General features: G+C 38.5%; 1 protein-coding gene and 1 long non-coding RNA gene across 2 annotated transcripts in view; one reads left to right on the top strand and one right to left on the bottom strand.

Annotated features, from left to right (window-relative positions):
* Nucleotides 1–3,570: 3,570 nt before the first annotated feature.
* The window catches only part of Herpud2 (HERPUD family member 2), a 49,191-nt gene continuing 29,764 nt past the window's right edge, over nt 3,571–22,997 (top strand). The window contains exons 1-2 of the mRNA XM_031343349.1: nt 3,571–4,607; nt 21,150–21,227. Of these exons, the coding sequence (XP_031199209.1) occupies nt 4,461–4,607; nt 21,150–21,227 (225 nt within the window). The 5' untranslated portion in view covers nt 3,571–4,460. The remainder of the gene's footprint in view (nt 4,608–21,149; nt 21,228–22,997) is intronic.
* LOC116072105 lies at nt 4,609–7,905 on the bottom strand. The gene is made up of 2 exons (XR_004111314.1): nt 7,787–7,905; nt 4,609–4,771 (listed from the first exon to the last, which is right to left on the bottom strand). It is a non-coding gene; the product is annotated as an uncharacterized LOC116072105 (long non-coding RNA).

Raw genomic sequence — 22,997 nt, 5'->3', positions numbered from 1 at the left:
TGAAAAGACAACATGAGCAAGGCATTTTTTATAAAAGACAGTACTTAATAGGGGCTGGCTTACAGGTTCAGAGGTTCAGTCCATTATCATCAAGGCAGGAAGCATGGCGATATTCAGATAGACATGATTCTGGAGGAGCTGAGAGTTCTATCTATATCTTAATCGAAAGGAAGCCAGGAGCAGACTGTCTCCAGGCAGCGAGGGGGAGGGCCTAAAAGCCCGCCCACATGATGATACAGTTTTCCAACAAAGTTAACCTACTCCAAGAAGGCCACACCTAATATTGCCAACTCTCTGGGCCAAACATATTCAAACTACCACAGATGGTATCTTGTTAAGTTGTCCAGGCTGGTCCTCGACTCTTGAGATCTACTGATCCTCCTGTTTCAGTCTCAGCTTTATAGCTGAGACTATAAGTATGTACCACTGGGATAGGTCTTTTCCATTTTCTATAAGATGATTTATAATTAAACATCTGAGACCAATTAAGGTTTTTAAAAATAGTGCTGAAATGAGCTAATTTTCATAGGTTTTCAGTACTACAGGTGTTCAGTTTTTTGAAAATTGCACTACAATTGATTACATATTTTGTGGCATGGCATCATAAAAAAAATGTTAAAGGTAATGAAAGAAAAATAGAAGAATCAGAAGCCAGAAAGCCAGTATCACTTTTCAAATCTGCAACTGCAAAATACTTGACAGAGCCTTTTGTCCCAAGATGGTAACAAATGTATCAACCAACCAACTAGCCAAACGATCAGCTAACAAGCATATACCAACAACATCCTGCAAGTATTTTAGATTCCTAGAAGGTAGATTTTGAATTTTTAGAAGCAGCTAGAATCTCACAGAATGAGCCAGTATACACTTTTTTCCCTGCTGCCTTTCCCCTTGCTGATTAAAAAAGAACCAGAAGTAAGCAAATTCCACAAATACTGGAAATTACCTTCTTGTTAAAAATAATTTTCTTGTACTTTTTTTTTCTAAACGAGCACCACCTCATGGACAGAAATCAACCTGAATCACTAACTTAAGTGCTCAGAAAACTTAATATTGCTGAAGAAAATTCATCAACAATCACAAAGTTTTCATTATCTGTTGCCACTGTACTCTTTAAGAGAGCAATGGGGACAATAATAAAGCAAAACCCACCAAAAAAATTCAAATAACTGAAAAGCAAGTGTTTTTCTTAGAATGTCTTTAGTAACAAATTGTAAGTGACACATACAATTGTTCTGTTGCATTTTCAATTTTTTCTATTTATTTATTTTTTTAAATTTATTTACATTTCAAGTGTTATCCCCTTACCTGGTTTCCCAGAACCTCCTATTCCTCCCCGCTCCCTGGCTTCTATGAGGGTTTTTTTTTTCACTCACTCACCCACCCACTCCTGCCTCCCCACCCTTCATTCCCCTACACTGGGGCATCTATTGAGCCTTTATAGGACCAAGGACCTCTCCTCCTATTGATGCCTGACAAGGCCATCCTCTGCTACACATGCAGCTGGAGTCATGTGTACTCCTTGGTTGGTGGTTTAGTCCCTGGGAGCTCTGGTTGGTTGATATTGTCATTCTTCCTATGTGGTTGAAAACCTCTTCAGCTCCTTCAGTCCTTTCTCCATTGGGGACCCCATGCTCAGTGCAATGGCATTTTCAAATTTTATCTGCAACTTGTAGAGAGATTTCAGCAAGCATGCCAGTGTCTTTCAAGGCACGATCCACCAACGGTTACTATTTAGTTATCCCAAGTTCAAAGCCAAATAGTACCAATATTTCGGAGACCGCCATTTCCAATATCATTCTATTCCTCCCCGCTCCCCGGCTTCTATGAGGGTTTTTTTTTTTTTTTTTTTTCACTCACTCACCCACCCACTCCTGCCTTCTATAGCTACATGTTTTAATAAAATGGAATATTTGCATAATGTGCCCCAGTTCAACAGGAGTAAAATTATTTTTAGGAACCCCTTTTAATACAAGAGGTTATAAGGTTTAAAATCACCCCAGATATTTTAATTTCTTGATCATTTTGTTTTAATGTTTTTTGTCTCTGCCAGTAAATCTTCGGTGGACTCTACTTACCATTGTGAAATACCAAAATGTCTTAATAATTATGAACATTTTGTGGCTAACGTACATTTTATAGTGCTTCATGAGAAGGTTACATCAGCTGTAAAGGATTCTTGGAAGCTTGAGTCACATGAAAGGAGCTACAGGACTGGTTGGTGGGGGTTATAGGGAGTTCCTGGGTTAAACAGGATTCTGATATGAGACAACCTTGTGAAGACAGATCATAGTGTCATAAAGACCTAGCCTCCTTTATTTGACCTTTTTCTCTTCTCCTCCTTCTTTGTTGCTTCATGTAAGTCGAACAGATAAGCTGTTCAAAATCAAATAGCCACTAGCTTTCAGGAAGCCTGGAAAAGGGGTTTGTCTAGAATTAAGTTTCACAGGAGTGACTTCGGTAAAGAATGGTCTTATGGAACATCTTGAGTCTAGGTGGTATGGTCACAGTGACTAGACATGGAGGACTTCAGTCTTACTGAAGAACAGAATTTAAGACAGTGCAGCCTATAGCATCTAGGGTATCCTAACATAAATACAAGGTTGTATAGGGAGGGAAGGTGTTAGGTAGGCTTTCTCAACCTTCCTAATGCTGCTACCCTTTAATACAGTTCCTCATGTTGTGATCCGCAACTACACAATTATTGTTGCTACTTCATTAACTGTAATTTTGCTTCTGTTACGAATCACAATGTAAATATCTGATAAGCAGTGACTAAGAAAGGGTCATGACCCACAGGTTGAGAACCACTGCTTTAGGGGATTCTGCCCTTTTAATTACAGAGAAGAATTTTCCCTTGGTTGCCAATCCAGTGGTAGCTTGAAGTCTCTCCTGAAGGGCAAAAAAAGGGACCAGCTCCTGAAAACCCCTCCCTCCACTTGGAGGAAGCTAAGAAAACGTACATAAAGAAAACTTTATACTGTATGGCTCCTTAAACCAGTGCCAAAAATGAACGGGGCAGGGAGCAACAGTGGACTCACCCTTGCATTGCCAAGGGTAAACTGCAAGTCAGGCAATGAACACCTTCATGCCCCACGGTACTGAACTCAGTTGAAGAACTTGACACATTTTTTTTTTGTGAGAATTAAAGGAACCGGGGCAGACCGAGGCTTGAGAGACAGCCATATTCTTCCACATGCCTGGCTTTACACTCCCAGCTCACTTACTCATCGGCTCCCAAGCCTTGGCTCAGCCCGAGCTCCCTCCAGGACGCGTGTCAGTGTTTTGCAGTCAGCTGACACCCAGGAAAATTAGAGCCTAAGTTTGACTCAGCATCAGGAAAGATGTACTATTAACTCTGAGACGAGCCAGCTCCTGAGACGAAGCACTTCCTACGCTCTCGCGGGGTGTGCTGGAGGCGGGGTACACTAACGCTGGCCACGCCAGCGGTCGCGCCACGGGAGGGACCGGGTGCCCCGAGGGCCTCTCGGTCGGCCAGCAGGCCTTGAGGGCGGGGCTGACCCAGGCGACAGGCAGTGCCGCGGGTGACGCACTTCCGCCTCGCGCCTTCCGGCTTGCCCGGGACCCCGACCCTCCTCCCAACAACAGTCTGGGGCGCTCGCGCGGCGCCGCGGCTCCGTCCCCGCCCTCCCGTGCCTGCCACCTGCCGCCTGGCCGCGCCTGCGGGGACTGCCTAGCCGCATTCGGGAGGGCAGGCCGCGTCAGCGGCCCAGCACCCGCTGCCACCGCGCCGCCTCGCGACACCGGGAGGGCGAGCGCCGCGGAGCAGGAAGGGAGCGTCCCGCGGAGGCGCGGCGCCAGCCGGCTGGCCTTCCTTCCCTCGGGCTCGCTGTGTTCCGAGCCGCCGCCTTGCTCTCCTCAGGCTCGCTCTCGGCCGCGGCCTTCTTTCCTCCGGGCTCGCTCCTCCCCGGCCGCGGCCTTGCTTGTCTCAGGCTTGCTCTCTGGACGCCGTCCTTTCTTGAAGCTCGTTCTGCGGCCGTTCCCACCCCATCCCAGCTCGCTCCCCGCCACCGCCTTCCTCCTCCCAGGCTCGCTCTCCGGCCGCCGCCCCTCAGCCGCCCAGGCTGCGCTGGTGCTCGCGTGGGGCCTTGTTGCGTTTCAGCTCGGGGGTCGCCGCAGGGGCGGGGCGCTGAGCCGTCCGCCGCGGCCTCCCCTTCGCGTCCTCCCCAGGTCGTCTGCCCGCCTCCCTCCGCAGTCTGGAGCCTGGCGGAGCCCAGACCTGGCGGGGACAGCTGCGCACCCGGCCCGGCACCCAGAGCCTGCTGCCACCACCGCCACCGTCCATCGTTGGTACCGGCGATGGCCTTCGTATCGCCCGATGTGCTTGTGACTGATTTGGACCGGGAATATTGAGAACTCACTTCTGTACCCATCCCAGCCGTGGCCGCCCCCCTGGGCTTAGCTTCAGCGCCGCTAGACTGCCCGACTTTGAGAGCACCATGGACCAAAGTGGGATGGAGATTCCCGTGACTCTCATCATTAAAGCACCGAATCAGAAATACAGTGACCAGACTATTAGCTGCTTCTTGAACTGGACCGTGGGGAAACTAAAAACGCATCTATCTAACGTGTACCCTAGCAAACCAGTAAGTGTAAAAACTGGACGCAGCTGCTCTGACCTGCTGCCCTGTGAACCTGGTACTTCCCTTCTCCCAGCTTGCCCCTTCCTCGGCAATCAAATAGGTCTTCATTCGAAATACTTTTGGTTCTGATGTTGCAGGTGTCTCCAGAGTGATCCATCATTATCTTCCTAATGAGGTTCAGTTAATTAGTGAGTATACAGAAATACCAAGAGACAAGAATTTGCAGTTACAGCAAAGGGACTATCTTCCATGGAACTTAAAGTCATCAAATGTGAATGTCAGATGATCTTTTTGTTTTTAGATAAAGAATCACTGTCCATATTAGAACCTTTGTTGCTTTCTAGGCTCAGAAATTTGTTCGTGGTGAAGAGAATTTTTTTCCTCTTGGAATAAGTATGTGACTTAGCAAAAATTATTCTTTAACCATCATTCATTGCAGTGCTTCTAAGTTGCAAATTCACTTTGTTTCCCACCTCCCACCTCACTTCTCCTGAAGAGGATACACACATTGAGAGAAGTGCAGCCCTTCCACATAACCCAGTCATTTGATGCCTGCTTTGTTTTCTGTTGTATCATCCATTTGTCTCAAATCAGTATGGCTTTGTTTCCAGCTCTTAACTATATCTTGGTATTGGAAAGTTAAACAGAATGGAGCCATTTCTCCTTTAATTCAGATTTGAAAGGATATAGTTAGTAAGTCTTGGAATAGTATGGGAGAAGTATGTCATATAGAGGATATTAAAGTGACTTTCATGTTCTGTATTGTATAACTTTTTCATTCTTGACTATCTAGTATTCAGCTACTAAATCTTATTTTAAAATAATAAAGAGACATATTTTAGGGTGGGAAGTATTTTGGCATATTTACCACCAGCTGGTTGGTGGTGCACCAACTGCTTTTTAGGCCTGTCTGTGGTCTGAAATGACTAAACGATGCTTGATCAGTAGCTGTTAAGATGTTTATGAGTTAGAACCTTGTCTGTTGCAGTATTGTTTAAGATTTAGACTTCCGGAATAACCACTGGATTGGCTTATTGCAAAATCTGGAGGGTGTTTTTTAAAACTCATTTGGCATTAGCTGAGTTTGTGACACAAATATTTTTAGTATATGGGAGAACACTAAGTTAAGTAGTTGGAACAAAGTACTTACAAAGTTAGAGCTTTTCCTTATTCAAAGCCTAAGTTTGACAGTTAAGATTTAGACAATGAGGATAACAATTTCCAGAGAAATTGACATTTATGAGAATTTTCTTTTATATATTTTTGATTTCCCAAATTTTAAAAATAGAAAGCACCTTGTGGGAATAGTTGTACTTGAAAGGCATAGATTTCCACAGTACTGTTATAACACAGCCCAAAATTTTAAAGTGCATTCTTAAGTCTATATATATCTTTATAGTACATACATAATATGTACCATATATATGATATATACCATACAGTGTATATAGACCATAAACTACTGTTTTAAAGTACATTTTAAGCCTGTAAACACCTGTATGGTATGTACTCGGGTGAAATCTATGTGTTATACTGTTACACAGTTCATACTCTTGGTCTTCCGTGTGTGGATCAGGAATTTGCATTAAGCCTAATGTATAATCTTAGCACTTGAGAATCTAGAATCTGAGGATCAGTATTCCAGAGTCATTTTAGCTACATAGTGAGTTTGAAGCTAACATGATCCTGTCCTCCAAACCAAAACAAATTTAGTGTTACTCTAGAATTTTTCTCTTCAAAACAAAAACACTGTGTAAGATAGACATGTGAAGCCTTTATGTTTTATCTGCCCTGAGACAAGCCTTCTGAGGCTGGAGGTTACCCTTGCACAGGTAGTCACTAGTGGAGCACTGGTACTGCTCCGTGGACACTTCTGCATGAGGAGATCACTTGCTAGATTGTCTGTCTCGTAGACACTGGAGGTTCTTTCAGAGGCTGCACCACATACTATCGTTAATGACTTAACCTCATAGCATTTCTCCAGCAAGTTTCTGAGTAGATTGTAATATCCTGTCAAGTTCATTTCTAGGTTGAAAACTCTGTGTATTAGACTCAACAGGTTTCTGTTCTGACTTATCACATGAGATTATGTTGCAATATCACAGTTGTTAAGTAACTGTAGTAGTGGTACCCTGTAGCTATAGAAGACATCAGCTCTAGAAGTTGGAGGCATAGATGTTGTCTTTGTAAAGTTATTTGGAATCCAAACATTTTGTAGTTAAGATTATAACAGGAATTTAGATTCATATGACTGCCCAGGATGACTCACATTGGCCCTTTAAAAGTTTTAAGTATTGTATTCTACATATGTGCATGCTACACCTTCCTTTTGAGTCAAGGTCTTACTGTGTTATATCCCATGATATCAAATCCCTGGGCTCAAGTGATTCTCCCATCTCAGTTTCCCAAGTTATGGGACTATAGGTATACATGACTCTACCCTGATGCTATTGCTCCTCCTCTTCTCCTTCCTCTTCTTCCTTCTTCTTCCTCCTCCTCTCTCTTTTCTCCTCCTCCTCTCTCTTTCCTCCTTCCCAACCCCCCACGACAATTACCATTCTTTTAGAGTTAAAGTTGTACAAATGATCCAAAGCATTATACTACTATAATAATTAGCAATGCAGCTATAAGTAAAAAGACTATATATTTAGTGGGCATGGAGGGGAAGATATTTTCCAGTTAAGAATTTAAACATTTGTCTTAAATATGTGAAAAGTGTTTATAAATCATTAAAAACTTCCTATGTGGAACTGAGCTCTTGGAACTCAGTTAACTTCTAAAGATATTGGTAATTGGTTTAGGAATTGGGAAGCAGTCGTTCATGTTCATAGTGTTTTAGATAATTATAAAGTATATTTTAATAGGACATTTGCTATTATTGATGGGTTTAGTTTTTCAGTCCTAAAATGGGCCTGAAGTGTGAAATAATCATTCTTAAATTTCAGTAATTCCTACAGAATGTTGAAAATACCTGTCAAAAGGTCACTGTTTCTTGAGTGTTGGATTCTAGTCTGAACTTGGACTTAGTTATCAGATATGTAACTTACTGTTTGTTCTTATTGGCGAACAGTAGCTAGGAATGGAGTTGACCTACCCTGAATTTGATGTTGAAGGCATTCTCTTTCAACAGTGCTTGTTGTCAGGATGCCTTGTGATTGTGTGTCTCACCTCTGGGTACTTACCTCTGTCTTTGCTGTTTATGGTGGTACATAACTAATCACTTTCAGTACGTAGGCCTTCTATCTTCCCTGATTGGCTCAGGAGGCTTGTGCTGTCTTTTCAAGCTGTTCTTTTACTTTAATGTTCTCTTGGAATTAAGCAAGAATAGAACCAAGTGCATTGGTTCTGTTCTTAGAATTTAACATTCTGCAATCCAAAAAGAAGGAAAAATTTCTTTTCTTCAGTGGAAATAGTGTGTCTTTGTAGCTTTTGGAACTTTTTTTGTTTGCTATTTATAATTCCCTACTACTTTACTTAGCTCATTTTAAAAATGTAGATGCTTGACCACTTCAGGACTGTTGATTTCCAGGCGATAGAACCCACATACATGAATACTTTTTGCATCATCAGACAGTTGTCTTATTTCAATAAATGTAAGAAGGCATCATGTCATCTAGCAGGATGGGTTAGATTTTAAGAAACACTTTGTGAACAAATGGTACTGTCAGATTTAATGTGAAGATGATGAAAAATAGAATTTTGAACTTTTTAATGCTGCTGATTAAAATTTACTTCAGTGTTTTGTAGTCTTATCCTTATATCTTTTTCTTGGGAAAATAAAATGTACAATTTTGTTTAATAATACATTAATGCTTTTGGGGGGTTCTAGAGGTTTAAGTTTAAATTTCTCTATGTAATCCTGATCTGTCTAAAATGTTTTTATTTAATTATTCTGATTTTAAACTGCCATTTAAACCGGTAATCTACTAAATGCTTGTGTTATGTTTATTTGTCGTAGACATCTTGTGATGTTAGCTCTTTTATAGGTGGGGAAATAGAGTCTTGATTATTCTTTTACCTAAGGTCATAGAATTCAAGTACAATTTTGATTTGAATACAAGTTGGTTTGACTTGAAAGGCGAGGTCCTTAGTCATACACACACACACACACACACACACACACACACACACCACACACAACCACCCACACATGCACCTCTCCCTCTACGTGCCTGCTCTTCCCCTCACATATGGTTGTATACAATGACATGAAAGCTGTCTCATATGTATATGATTGACTATCATTTATATATATACCTATAAATAGAAAACAATGAAATGAACTTTAAAAGATACATGGGGCTAGAGAGATGGCTCAGCAGTTAAGAGCACTTGTTTCTCTTGCAGAGGATCTGGGTTTGATTATCAGCACCAACATGGCAGCTCACAAATGTCTCAAACTCCAGTTCAAGGATGTGATGTCCTCTTCTGGGTTCTGTGGGCATCAGGAACACACATGGTACATAGGCATATGTGAAGGCAAAATACTCACACATGTTAAAAAGTTGTTTTTTTTTTTTAATGTAAGGAGAAGATACACATTTGGATGCTATGATACCTAAAAACTACATAGTTGAGTAACATGGCGTTTATTGTGCTAGCACCTAATCAGCTTACTGTGTGGTTATTACTGTTTATTCTGATAAAACTATAGAAAACTGTGGAAACAATATTTTAAGACTGTAGGACATATTGCATTGGTCTAACTCCTTACTATGTTTTAATTTCTGTACTTTGTCATTCTCTGTTGTATATATACTTGATGTGGTTGAGTGGCCCGTGAGTAGGAACCTTTAATCAGGGCATATGCCTTTGGAATTCTAGGCAATGTATTTTCTGAAGATTCTGTATACTGTTTGTTGTTGTAAGGAGATAGCGGCTGGAGGCAGTTTGGTTAACCACACTTCCATTTACAGTATTTCTAAATCTCCCAGGCCTTTAGTCTGAGTGAATTTAGTTGGAGAGACATGTTTAAAAGTTTTTAAAATGTATTTTTCACAGAATCCATATTTCATGTGCCTCCTTGTATTTACTCTTGAAATCCATTAAACACTCATGACTGAGCTGTGTGGGAAATGAAATGTAATAGTTTCTATTTTTAAAGTACTTGTATGTATGCCACTTACTAGAACTTACCAGTCAGTTAGAGATTACTTTCATTATTACTTTTGTTGAATCAGCATATATTTTAAAAATTCACATATTTTAAAGTTTGAACTTACGTGGAATTTGACTATGCCAAAGCTGAGTGTAATGGGGATATGATTTTTTAGTATAGAGAGGGTTTTTTTTTCTTTTTTCCTTTTTTTGTTTGTTCGTTTGTTTGAGGCAGAGTCTTTTTTAAAATAAGTCACTTTATTCTGACTAATGTAGAAATAGAAGGATCTCACAGCTAGTTTAATGAATAACACAAATATTTGCCCGGTCACAAGCTCTATAGATCTCAGTAAACTACTATATAGATAAAGTGGCCATTCTTTTGCCTACATTCTATCATTCCTTATTATCTATAGCTTTCTTAGTCTCCTTTTAAAATTTTATACTGTACCTACAGTAATACCTATTAACCTGTGTAAATGTATACATTATAGGCTAGGACCCAAATTTGAGGACAAATATGTGGAGATTTTGTTTCTCTATTTGACATGATTTTTTTTTAAGTCTTATATGAGAGACCAATTTAGTCCTCTGTCTGCCTGTCTATATACATATATAGACATGCATATATATGTGTACACACACATACATTCATACCTATATATACATGTATAAACTTCAATCTTTCCATAATAGTGACTCTTTTGAAGTATGAAAATATAGTTGGTTTTATAAATTCATATGTGCCAGGCTGTTATGAATATTTTGTTTAAATTTCTAGATTTTTATGTATGCATGTTTTCCCTTAAGCATATTTGTGCACCATATGTACCCAAGAAGGTCAGAAAAGACCATTGGATGCACACCATTCCAGGACACATACCTTGAAAAACCTTTGTCCAAATGATGTCCCACATCCAACTTTCCATCGTATCTTGTAAAGTCATCAATTTGACTCTATTAGTAGATTAGTCTATTACTTCCTAAAAGCCCCATCAGCTGATAACCAATCCAATGCATTGATCTTCAAGGACATTTCAGATTCGAGCCAAGGATATTCATAAAAGCGGGATAAGGATTCACACATGCCTGTAATCTTAGCTGTGGGGAAGTAGAGACAGGATTCCTTGGTTTACTGGCCAGTCAGTGTAGCCAAGTTCAGTGTGAGCACACAGGATGAAATCTAGAATTCTGAGCTCAGGAACTTCTCTGTCCTATATACTTGGGCTGTGGTTCAAATCTATTTCTGTTCTAAAAAAAAAAAAAAAAAAAAAACAACTTTGTCCAGTGTAGTATTTTTTTTTTTTTTAATATTCTGTCAGGTTTCATGCTTTCATTTCTGTCCATTATGTAGGTAGCAGAGTTTTTCTGCCCAACTGGTTAAGCAGATGTTTGAGTACAATAGCTTTGCCTCTAGGTTCCTGAGAGACCCATCGGGATCTTCCTGGGATTGGCTGACTGTTGGTTGTAGGAGTGAATACTAAGAAGAATAGTGTTACTGACTGATGGTTTTGTTGATTTTTGTGCTGCAGAGCCATAGAAACAGTTCAGTACTTCTGACTTGCTAATACTGAGTCTTCTTAATTCTTAAAGTGCAGAGTTCATTTTTAGTGTTAAGGTACTGAGATCTGGGGCTTTGTGATAGACGCTAGCATCGCTTGTCTTAACTACTAGAGAAGTAAATTTTCTCCCCTCCCCCATTGTAAAATTTGTTCTTACAGACTTTTATACAATGTGTTTTGATCATATTCACACTCCAGAGAAGTAGGATTTCAATCAAGGAAAAAGATGAATAAATGAGGTTGTATTATTTGTTCAAGTTACACTCTGATTGAGATCTCAAATTCTGTACTTTGGGTAATGCTGGGGATTATGCCAAAGCAACTCATCGTACATAGGTTCACTATCACCTGGATTGCCTCAGACTTCAGCTCAGTGGTACTTAAGTTGAAATAACTTTTTAAAAAAAGGTTTATTAATTATTATAAATAGTACACTGTAGCTGTCTTCAGATGTACCAGAAGAGGGCATCAGATCTCATTATGGGTGGTTGTGAGCCACCATGTGGTTGCTGGGATTTGAACTCAAGACCTTCAGAAGAGCAGTTGGTGCTCTTACCCGCTAAGCCATCTCACCAGCCCAACTTTTTTTTTTTTTAAACAAGGAAAAGTTTTAAGTCACTTACCTAATTTAGGCATATGAAAAACTCATTTTTTTATATTTTCAAAATCAATTCATTTTTCTTTTAAAAACTTAGGATGATCTGAATGCATTTGAATATTCAGTTGAAAGCAACAATATTTTAGCAAATTATAATTCACATACTGTAAGATTTGTCATTTAAATTATACAACTCAGTGGCTTTTTGTATTTTTATACTTATCACTATTACCTACCTGCAGCACGTTTTCATTACCTCCCAAATGCCTCACTTCCTATTCTTTGTTTCTAACCTCTTGGTAACCACTAATCTTTCCTATTTAGGGCATTCCAGGTAAAGGGTACATAGATATATGGCATTTATATCTGGTATCTCTTACTTAGCATCACTTAGCAGTGATGTGTGTTATAACATGAGTCAGCATTTCTTATGGCTGAATATGTCACTGTATGTGTGCATGCTTATACTTTGTTTTCACTTAGCAGAGGGTGGACATTTGGGTTCTTCCTACTTTTTGGTCATTATTAGCAATGAAGTTATGAACATTCTTATCTAAGTGTTGATGTGGACATTTGACTTCAGTTTTTTTGTGGTATATACCTAGGGATGTAATTGGATGTATGTATTGTGTCTTAGGGGGGCTATTTCTCACTTCTAAGCAATTGCTAAAGTCTTCAATAGTAGCCACACCATTTTACACCATCAGTGATGTGTGAGTTCTAATCACCCTATGTCTGCATTTACTTTAGTTCCACATATTCTAGCTAGGTTTCCTTGTGATTTTCATACATTTTCTGTGTTCTGCTTCTCTGAAAATTAATGTTTTCTTGCTATGAACCATTATTTAGGTGGAAATGCTAAAATACTAACACACAATTGTTCTTTTATAATCTGTTCATATTAGTACATCATTTGTAGAAATTAGCCAAGTGGATTTTGTTCTAGTGTTTCAAAGTAGCCAGTGTGATTAATAGAATATTTCATTTTATTCCTTAATTACTTGAAAATAAAGATAAAATGAAATTTCCCCCCAAAGATGTGCAAACTATTTTGAACTTTCAGTATTTCATTTAACATTGCATTTAGTGTCTACTTGGGCAAGAGCTAGGCTGTAGGAACACAAATGAACAAAAGGGATAATGGACCCTTTCATTCTTCACATTCGCATTTCTCCTAGGGACACAAACATGTAAATAAACTTGGTGATTGTGGTTTGTTTCAGGATGGAAAGACACAGGATGAGTAAAAGGAGAAACTGCTAAGTTGGGAAGTCAGGAAGGCCTGGCTGAGGCTGTTTTAAAGTCAGGATCTAAAATTAGGCTTTGAGTGTTCAAGTTGGGAAAGAACTTGGGAATTTAAGTGAATGTTAGCTTGGCTAGAGAGTGGAACAGGAAAGACTGCTAGAGGTTGGAGAGAAACAAGAAATCAGGACTAACCACAAGTAAGGAATCAGAATTAATAGGCCTGTGAGATAGCCTGGGTAAAGGCATATATCTGCCCCACTTCATCTCTCATGATTTCACACATCTCAGTAATAATAATAAATTCTTTTTCTGAATTAGAATTAAATCCCATAAATTTTAGAGTGGGTCAGGATTGATTGGTATTTTTAAAAGATCACTATAGCTTCTGACTTTAGAAGGGAAGCAAGAAAATGAGCTGAGAGGCTGCTGTAAAAGCATAGCCATGAGAATGATTTGTATTAGGGCATTGGCCAGTAGAAATAGGTAAGGATAGAGCTGAGCTGATATTCTTAACAGATCTGACTCCATTTACATATAGGAGGCAAGATCAAAGAGGGAGTGGCAATGTCCAGGTATTTCACTTTAAGAACCTTGGCAGCTGGGTTAGCATAGGGAAAAAGAAAAAGGTTCGAAGGGGGACTTGGCATTTGGTTTTCATTGTTGGTGTTTTACCCATGAGTTGCCTATTAAAACATAGACCATGTCACATATCTTAGCAGTTGGATATATGGGTTTCAGTCTGAAAGAAACAGCACTTGGATGGAAGGAGAAGAAAATGGCCTTTTGTATTGGATAGACAATAGAGCAAAAGGCCATAGGGTCAAAGACCAATGATACTATTGAAATGAGAACCTTTAATCTGGCTTGCAGCGATAGAAATGGGGAAGGCTGTGGTATCACCTTGAAAATATCAGAACCTTGTATTGGGTGCTTGTGAGTCTTACACTCGGTCTGTAAAAGATTAGTCGTCGGTCACTGTCCCATCGTGCTGTTCAGTAGATAAGCTTTAAGAATTTTTGAGGAAAGACATTCTCTCTGGGCTATTAACTTAGTCATTAGATGACATTTTTAGCTGAAATGGGATATGCACTAGATCATTTATTTTATTTTTGACGCAAGATTTCTCTGTATAGCCTTGGCTGTCCTGGTACTTATATAGTCCAGGCTGGGTTTGAACTGAGAGATCTGCCTGGTTCTGCCTCCCGAGTGTTGAGACTAATGGTGTACATCATTACAACTGGTTACTTCTTAAATTTAGTAATTATGCATACTTTCACTTAAGAGACCCATAGTTTTTATGAATTCTTAAAAATACTTGATTTTGAAATTTTATCTTTGATATAGAAGTCATTATCATAGTCTGGATGGTCACTCTATAGTTATGAAATTTTAGTACTTTGGTTATTAATTTTTTAATTTAATTTTTTAGGCGTTTGTGTAGCTAGAGTTATAGGCGATTGTGAGATGCCCAAGTGGGTTCTGGGAACAGAACTTGGGTCCTATGCAAAAGCTGTGTTCTGGTTAGGGTTTTTGTTTTTTAGTTTGTGTTTGTTTTGTTCTTATCTCGACACAAGCTAAGGTCATTTGAGTAGAAGTAACTTCAATTGAGACTTTGTCTCCATCAGAGATATTGCCCTGTAAGTCTGGACACTTTCTTAGTTAAAGATGAGTGTGGGAAGGCTCAGCCAGCTGTGGGAGTGCCACTTCTGAGCTGTGCTTGTGGATTGTATAAAAACAAGCTGAGCGAGCCATGGAAAGCAAGCCTAGTTAGCAGCGTTCACCTGTAACCTGTGCTTCAGTTCCTGACTCCCAGGTTCCTGGCCTGACTTTCTCAGTGATGGAGTGGGACTTGTAGTTGTAAGATAAGTTAAACCCTTATCTCCTCAGGTTGTTAGCTCAGTGTTTTATCATAGCAATAGTAAAGCAAACTAATGCAAGCAGTATGCTCACTTAATGGCTGAGCCCTTTGCCCAGCCTGTGAGACAGGGACTCTCACTGAACGGGAACTCACTGATTTGTCAGGGAACTCCAGGATCTACCTGCCTTTGTCTCCTGAGCATTGGGATTGCAGGTGTGTGTTGCTGTGCCTAGATTTTTGTGTGTGCTAGGGATCCAAACTCAGGTCCTCATTCATGAATGGCAAGCATTTTACTGACTGAGCCATCTCCCTAGTCTTAGGACTTGTGTTTTAAAATGAGTAATACTGCTAAATATGTTGTAACTTATACTGTAAGTTTTTTAAGCATGTGTTTCTGAAGACTAAAGTGTCTGAAAGTACTGCCTCTGGGAAAATTTAATCTTAGTCTAAATTATAAAATTGATTGTCTAGCGTACTTAATATGTATTGTTAACATTGAATAGATTAGTGGATTATACTGGAAGTGTGTGTGTGTGTGTGTGTGTGTGTGTGAGTGATCCTTAATACTGCATTTTCTAACATTTTTATTTATTTCTCAGAAGCAATAGTTTCTGATTAATTACATTACTGTTACAGTTTTAATAATCTAGAGCTCCTCTATTTAGAAGGGAAGTAGAGAATGTACAGGTCACTTACTTAGAAACACTTGGCAAACATGGCGTTTTCCACTACAAATCCAAGGTCAAATGACTTAAGTTTTGGACATGGACATTTTGCCAACATCAAATTTTTTTTCTCTCTGTACAGAGGAAGTTAAGGACTTGTATTGATATTAGAAATGCCATTTGAAACTGAGACTGGGAAGTTGCTTTAGTATGGGTCAAGACTTTCTTGTTCAGCCAGTTGAAGCTTTAGCCAAGTTTGGTTTTTTGTCAGTTGTGTTCTTGAACATCCTGAATGTTTGCTTTAATGCTAGACATAACTTCCCAACTATTTCACAGAATCCTGTAGGGTGTCATGAAACCATGTGATACAAGATACCAGAAATTAACATCTGTGGATCCCTGAATAGTGTGCTTTGCTTTAAGAGGTTGATATATCCTGTGTTCTTAGACTCCAGCCTGTGTAGTAAATACTGTTTTTATCCTCCTTTGTAGATTAGAAATTCAAGGCACAGGGTGGTGTGTATAGGGCCTTGTACACATTTCCTGACTCATACATATACCTGTACTATAGTCTGTGAATCCAGCCTCTACACACAAGACTCCATTCCCTAGTTGCTAGTAGCAAATCAACAGTGTTGCTCTTGGTATTCTATATTTTCTATTCTGCAATTTTTTCTTTCTACTAGACTCTTCCTTTTGGCATACAAATGTTATTTCTTTCTTCTAGAAAAAGAAAGAAAAAGAAAAATGTTTGAGCTAAAACCACAAAAGAAAAAAATTCGAGAGCTGACCTTCTCTAGAATATATTTTCTCTTTTGAAAATACATCTCCTTTCTCTAAAGTGCCCTGTTAGTTCTATATCGTTACTGTTTTATTATATTGCTCTTCTTTTCTCTTGAGTCTGTTCCAGTTAGGTTTGGTTTGGAGTGTTTTTTGTTTTTGTTTTTGATAGCTGTTATTCTACCAAGATTGTTTCGTTACCTTACATTACAATGTTCACTGGCATTCCTAGTGGTCTTTTCTTAGGGTGCTTTGCAAGGAATGCAGAGATAAATAGACTAATGTGGGAGAAGGTCCCTGTATATAAGAAGCCTGAAAATATTTGAATAAATATACATAAATTTATTGGCACTTAGGTACAATAGAATATTATAGAGTTGTCAAAAAGAATTTTGAAGCTGCTTGTATATGCCTAAGGTGTTATCTGCAAGATAAACTGAGAAAGCATGACATCAGAAAACAAGCACAATTGGCTTCCTGCCTTTTATGTAAGAAGGAAAAGAGAACTATGTATGTGTATTCATATAATGAGAAGGTGAATGCAGTTATAAAGGGACTGAAATTTTATTTACTTGAACAACGGCCACTTATAAATGTTTATATCACTGAGGAATATTCTGCTCCCTTTCCAGCAACCATTAACTGCCCATAGCCCCTCAGGGAGGAGTGGGCTAATGAATCCCTCCCCAGGCCCAGTCTTGTTGAGATAATCTCTGCTGCTGTAAATTTGTGGTTGCCTAGCCATATCACATCCAGAAGATAGTCTTTCATACTTCTTTCCATTCTCTAGCTTTTGCGTGCTGTGCATCCCTTCATCTACAATGTCTTTCTGAGTCTTGTTGGAGGAAGGCGATATAGATGTCCTGTTTCAGACTGAACTCTCATCAATCTTATATTCTCAGCCCTTTGACCAGCTATGAGTCTAAATTCACTGTTTTCCACTGCAAACAGAAGCTTCTCTGACAAGGTTGAGAACAGCACTAATCTGTATTAAACATAAATATTTAAAAGGCAGTTGGACACCATATACACTTAGCAGAACAACAGTAGTGGATTCTCCATAGGGACTCTGATCTTCTTAGCCTTGAGGTGAGCCTATCACCAGGTTCTCAGTAGCAGGCATGAAATATCACTATGGTGTGTGCCCCACATCCCACAGTCAGCAGTCATGCCACTGTTGTACCTGTGGCATAGTTTGCCTGGGTGCTATTGTAGCTCCCAGATGTAGCTCAATATTTTGGCTGACCCCACTGATATTTATCTTAAGGATAGGGAGGGGAAAAAAAACTATCAGAAATCATAGACTTCATTCAAATCGTTAGTAAAAGTCTTGTGAAATCATAGACTTCATTCAAATTGTTAGTAAAAGTCTTGTGTTTATTATTTTGAGATCATATATAGAATAAAATCAATTTTCAAGTAGCATATTAATGCCATTAACAAGTATAGTTTTAAAGGTGAGGGAAAAGACAAATAAGTGAAAATGTGAAATAGAAAATACAAGTCTGAACTCAGGGTATTTCCCCCTAAGGTAAGAACTTATTTTGTAGCTTTGCTCACCGAAGACAAAAGTACTCCATGGTCTCAGACTTTTGTCTTCAGGTACAATTTCAATGAAAAACAATTAGGTCCTTGATCAGTGGCAATCCTAGGCCTCATTGGAAAATGTAGACGCTGAAATTACTGAGGGCATGTTGTATCTGCAAGGAAGGAAACTCAGAGCAGGGACAGATCATGTCAAATGACACTGGAGTAAATTTAAAGGGATTTAAAGTGGTCAGAGATGGCACAGTCTGAGGTTAATTGGGAAAAAAAAAGAGTTAGTATTCAAAAACATAAAATTCTGTGAACTCATAATGATTCCAAAGGGGAAAAAAAACCATCGGCACCTCACTGGTCATTCTGGAGGTTGCTTGGGGCCGTCACCCCAAAACCGACAAAGGAAGTAGTTGTACATTGTGGTGGTTTTCATTATATAGACTAGGTAATCAAAGTGTTAATGAGATAAAGTTCTGGAACGATCATACTAAAAACAGAATTATGGAACTAGGTGAATGAGTTTTCTACTTCTAATGAAAGAATGGATCTGAGCAACTAAGTAGGTAACTAACTAGTAAGGTAGATAGGAAACTTTTAAGGGACAGATCAGTCTGGCAACTTCAGAACCACTGATCAGGCTCAATATCACTCAGAGTCACCATCCTAATCTACATAAGACAATATCAGTGATGTGGTACAGGAAGTACATAGCACTATTCCAAAGTACTCTTGTCAAAGACCTTAATCTGAGTTCAGTTACCCTTCCCACACTAACTACGACAGTGGAGAGTACCAGGGGATACATTTGGCTCAAACAGGACAATGTAGCTGTAATACAGATGAGATGACTTCTTTTAAAAATACACAGAACATGGGGCTGGAGAGATGGCTCAGAGGTTAAGAGCACTGACTGTTCTTCCAGAGCTCCTGAGTTCAATTCCCAGCAACCATAGTGGCTCACAATCATCTGTAATGGTATCCAATGTCCTCTTCTAGTATGTTTGAAGACAACTTCAGTGTACTCATATGCATAAAATAAATAAATATTTAAAAAAAATACGTAGGACAAATGAAAAGAAAGTGGAAATATTTGGGGGATATAGGTCAGGCAATAAAATGTTTGCCTAGCATTCGTGACATGGTGGCACACACTCATAATCCCAATGCTTGCTTGGGAAGTGAGGAAGGAACCAGAAGTTCAACCACATTTGTAGCTATATATAGGGCATAGGAGGATGAGTTGACAAGGTCATCTATGGCTGTATAGAAAGCTTAGGACCTGCAGAGGCTATGTGAGGCCTTGTCTCAAAAAAAAAAAAAAAAGGTTAAAGAGAGATAACTTTCTCTTTATGTGACTCTTGTTTGAGTTTTGAATCAAACTATCTCTAAGAAGTTTTAGGGTAGTGAGGTGAGAAACGTTGAGCTACATGATTAGATGTGACAAACTCTAGAGATTGTACCAAATCAAATGACAAAAGAGATGTATTTGCTCTAATGTACTCTACTAGAGATGAGGTCTTGAGAGGGCAGGGAGGAAAGGGATTAAGAACTGTAGAATGCCACTTGTTTATGATGAATATGTGAGAGTCCTTTTTTCTTTTTTTAATGTGGTAGTGATTCTTTTCATTCCATCCACTTTGTGAAAAAGAATTTTTATATTGAAGTAAATAAAAATTTTTGCACAAGGACTGTTCTTTAGGGCACAAAGATAACACAGATATCTACCAATTAAATGTTTCGTCTGGTAGAAAATGATTCATAACAGCAAAATTACAGTTATGAAGTAGCCATGAAAATAAGTTTATGGTTGGGGGTCATACTCTACTAAAAGGTCCCAGCATTGGGAAGGTTGAGAACCATTGTTCTAGAGTTACAGAGAGAGGTTAAGGGCAGGCAGGAAATGAGGTGAAGACCAAATATATTCTTCTAATGTCATATAGAGCTCTATTCAGTTTTTATGTACTGGCTAGAGATTTCAAGATTTGGTACTAAAAAAAAACTTTTGTATTGGTTTAATGCAAGAATTTGCATGTTCCATTTTAGATATAGCACACTAAAATTATGTCTATCAGTTAAATATCATGAAAGGATAACTGCAAATTTTTAGTGTCTTAGGTGTCTAAGAATGCCTGAACTATAGATCTCCCTCAGCATGACAATATCTATTATGACTTTTAGATATGTGACTCTTGCCATAGCCATGCTGAAAATAGTTTGTTTAAAATTATGTTTATAATTTGGATTGGATTTTGGATTTAACATTTGATATGACTAATAAATTGTTTTCATAGAATTCAAGGAATGGTTTGCAAATAGGCCTATAAGGACTAACAAAGTCACTATTTTTTTTTTTTTTGTTGTTTTGTTTTTTGTTTTTTGTTTTTTGAGACAGAGTTTCTCTGTGTAGCCCTGGCTGTCCTGGAACTCACTCTGTAGACCAGGCTGGCCTCGAACTCAGAAATCCACCTGCCTCTGCCTCCCAAGTGCTGGGATTAAAGGTGTGTACCACCACCGCCCGGCTCATAAACACACTAATTTTAAATAGTGGTAATAGTGTGACCTTTAGCAGAATATATCATGAAGTACAAAGTGTAACAGAGCCAACCAGAACACTGCTATGAGGTAGTATGTAGGGGTGACTCTCCATGGACTGGTTGATTTTTCTGTTGAGTTGCTTTTGCTGTTTTGAGTATGTGTAGATTTGTGAGTGACAGGAACAGTTATACAAATGACTTTCAAATTAAGGCCAATCAGTTCTTCTGTATTATATTTGGAAAGAAGAAATTAAATCTATATATATTTTATATTTAAAAAGTACTGACAAATAGTTAAAAATAACTGGTTATCTTAAAAATGTATCTGCTATTGACTAGTGATAGGAAGTCCTTTCCTTTTTCTCTTATATGAACTTGAAGGCTTTTAGTTAAGAGTGCTATATCACAGTCTGATTAATCAACAGGCTTGTACTTTACCTTTTTGTCAACTTTTATGGTGGTGATCTACATTTTGTTTGGTTATGGATATGCTGCCATTTACTCAGCTTTAAATGCCTTCAGCAGAACCTGGTGAAACTTAACATATATGCTTTCTGTTTATTTGTCCCCAAGGAGAGTTTAGTTTTATCCATATTTAGTCATGTTATCCCCATCCTTAAATTTATGTAATTAAAAAGCTGAATTCTTTCTTCTATCCCATTTCTAGTTGACAAAGGACCAGAGGTTGGTGTATTCTGGCAGACTGCTTCCTGACCATCTGCAGCTGAAAGACATTCTCAGAAAAGTAAGCTCTCCTTCCACCTCAGAAGAGCGAGAGAAGTTGTCTCTCAAGTTTTGTCTAGCCAGTGTAGTTCATCAACCCCGGTGGGTAGCAGAACAGATAAAAATAAGCAAGAAAGCAACAGAACAGCAGAACTAGAGGTTGTTTGGCTAACAGTTTTGTATGCCTGTCTTAGCTAAGTCTGCATGGGGTGACATATGAGTGTTCAGATAGATACGTGTCATCTTTTAGGAGAAAACATTGTCTTGCCAGGACTGCGGGAGTAGAGTGTTTATAGCAGTGAAAGATTGAGAACATCTCTTTAAATCCGTTTCCAGTCGGGCTGTGTGACATTTTAATAAAAATTGTTTGAGTTAGGAGTTTTATTTCAGGAAAGTAAATAGGCGGATGCCTCCGTGTCATATCTGCTAGCAGAGTGTAAGTGCTGATGCTCAGGCAGAGCTGATCACGTTTCGGGGTAGGTTTTGACAGTCCACTGGGATGCTGGTTATTTAATGGCACTTTTTAGCTCATTGCCCCTTGTGAATGAAGTTTTTACTTTTAGAACTTCTTACTCTTTGGTATGCTACTTTTTGTTTGTGACTATAGCAAAATTGAATAGCTTTGTATTTTGTGCTTGGCTTTTGTGTGTGTGTGTGTGTGTGTGTGTGTGTGTAATTTGTTTTTTGTTCAAAAGTATATTTATTTACAGATGAATAAATGAATTAAAAAGTTCTCTGTCTTAGATGGTAAGAGAATATATTTTTAAATCTCCACAAAATAGAATAAAGGGGAGAAATCCTGAGTTATCATGTCTCTTAAATTACATATTCACTTCTTTTTTTGTCTTTTGCTCGTACTTTTTTTTAACCTATCATTTTTTTATTTATATTTAAAGAATATTTGTCATATTCTTTAAAATTTATAAAATAAAAGAGTACTATAAAAGTTGTTTGATATAAAACAACAGTCAATTGAACAGTCTTATGTAGATGCTTGTCTACAACAATACTAAAAATACATATATTTTTCTCAATATAAATTTTATCTATTTATTTATTTATTTATTTATTTATTTATTTATTTATTTTGTTTTTTTTGAGACAGAGTTTCTTTGTGTAGCCTTGACTGTCCTGGAACTCATTCTGTAGACCATGCTGGCCTCGAACTCAGAAATCCACCTGCCTCTGCCTTCCAAGTGCTGGGATTAAAGGTGTGTGCCACCACTGCCCGGCTCAATATAAATTTTAAATAACTCCAAACATATTAACTGTATGATATTTTAAAGTAATATATCACTATTAGTTTTCTTAAATGAGCATAAATAGATAAAGACTTTTTGCTTATTTTTAGTAGAGCTTAAAATCTTGGCTCTTACTGTGGTACAAACACAAAATAAGAACAATTTTTAGACATTGGAGTTCATTGTCATAAGGCTGTACTTCAATGACCCTCACATCACCAAAGGATTTTACCTCCATAGTAGCTAAGCTAAGAGTTGACAGTTCTGTTGCACCAAGGAATGAATTGTAGGCACAATTTTTGGATACAGACTTTTTGCTATGGTCAAAGCTCTTTGACTTGAGTGGTTGTCTTCATTCTCAGCCCACAGAGAACAGGTTACATTCATTTAAGAAATGGTGTGTGTATTAAGATTGTCTATCCATGAAGTCACTCATCAACTGTTTCAATGAACAACAGTTCTGTTTGGAGGGTGGCACAGAGGTTAGGTGAGGGTAAGAATCTGGTTCATTGGCTGTAATGATTTTGAAAAGCATTCATCTCAGAGAAAGA

This window comes from Mastomys coucha, unplaced genomic scaffold (genome assembly GCF_008632895.1).
Source record: "Mastomys coucha isolate ucsf_1 unplaced genomic scaffold, UCSF_Mcou_1 pScaffold23, whole genome shotgun sequence".
Taxonomy (NCBI): Eukaryota; Metazoa; Chordata; class Mammalia; order Rodentia; family Muridae; genus Mastomys; species Mastomys coucha.
This window is presented reverse-complemented; position numbering and strand designations above follow the sequence as displayed.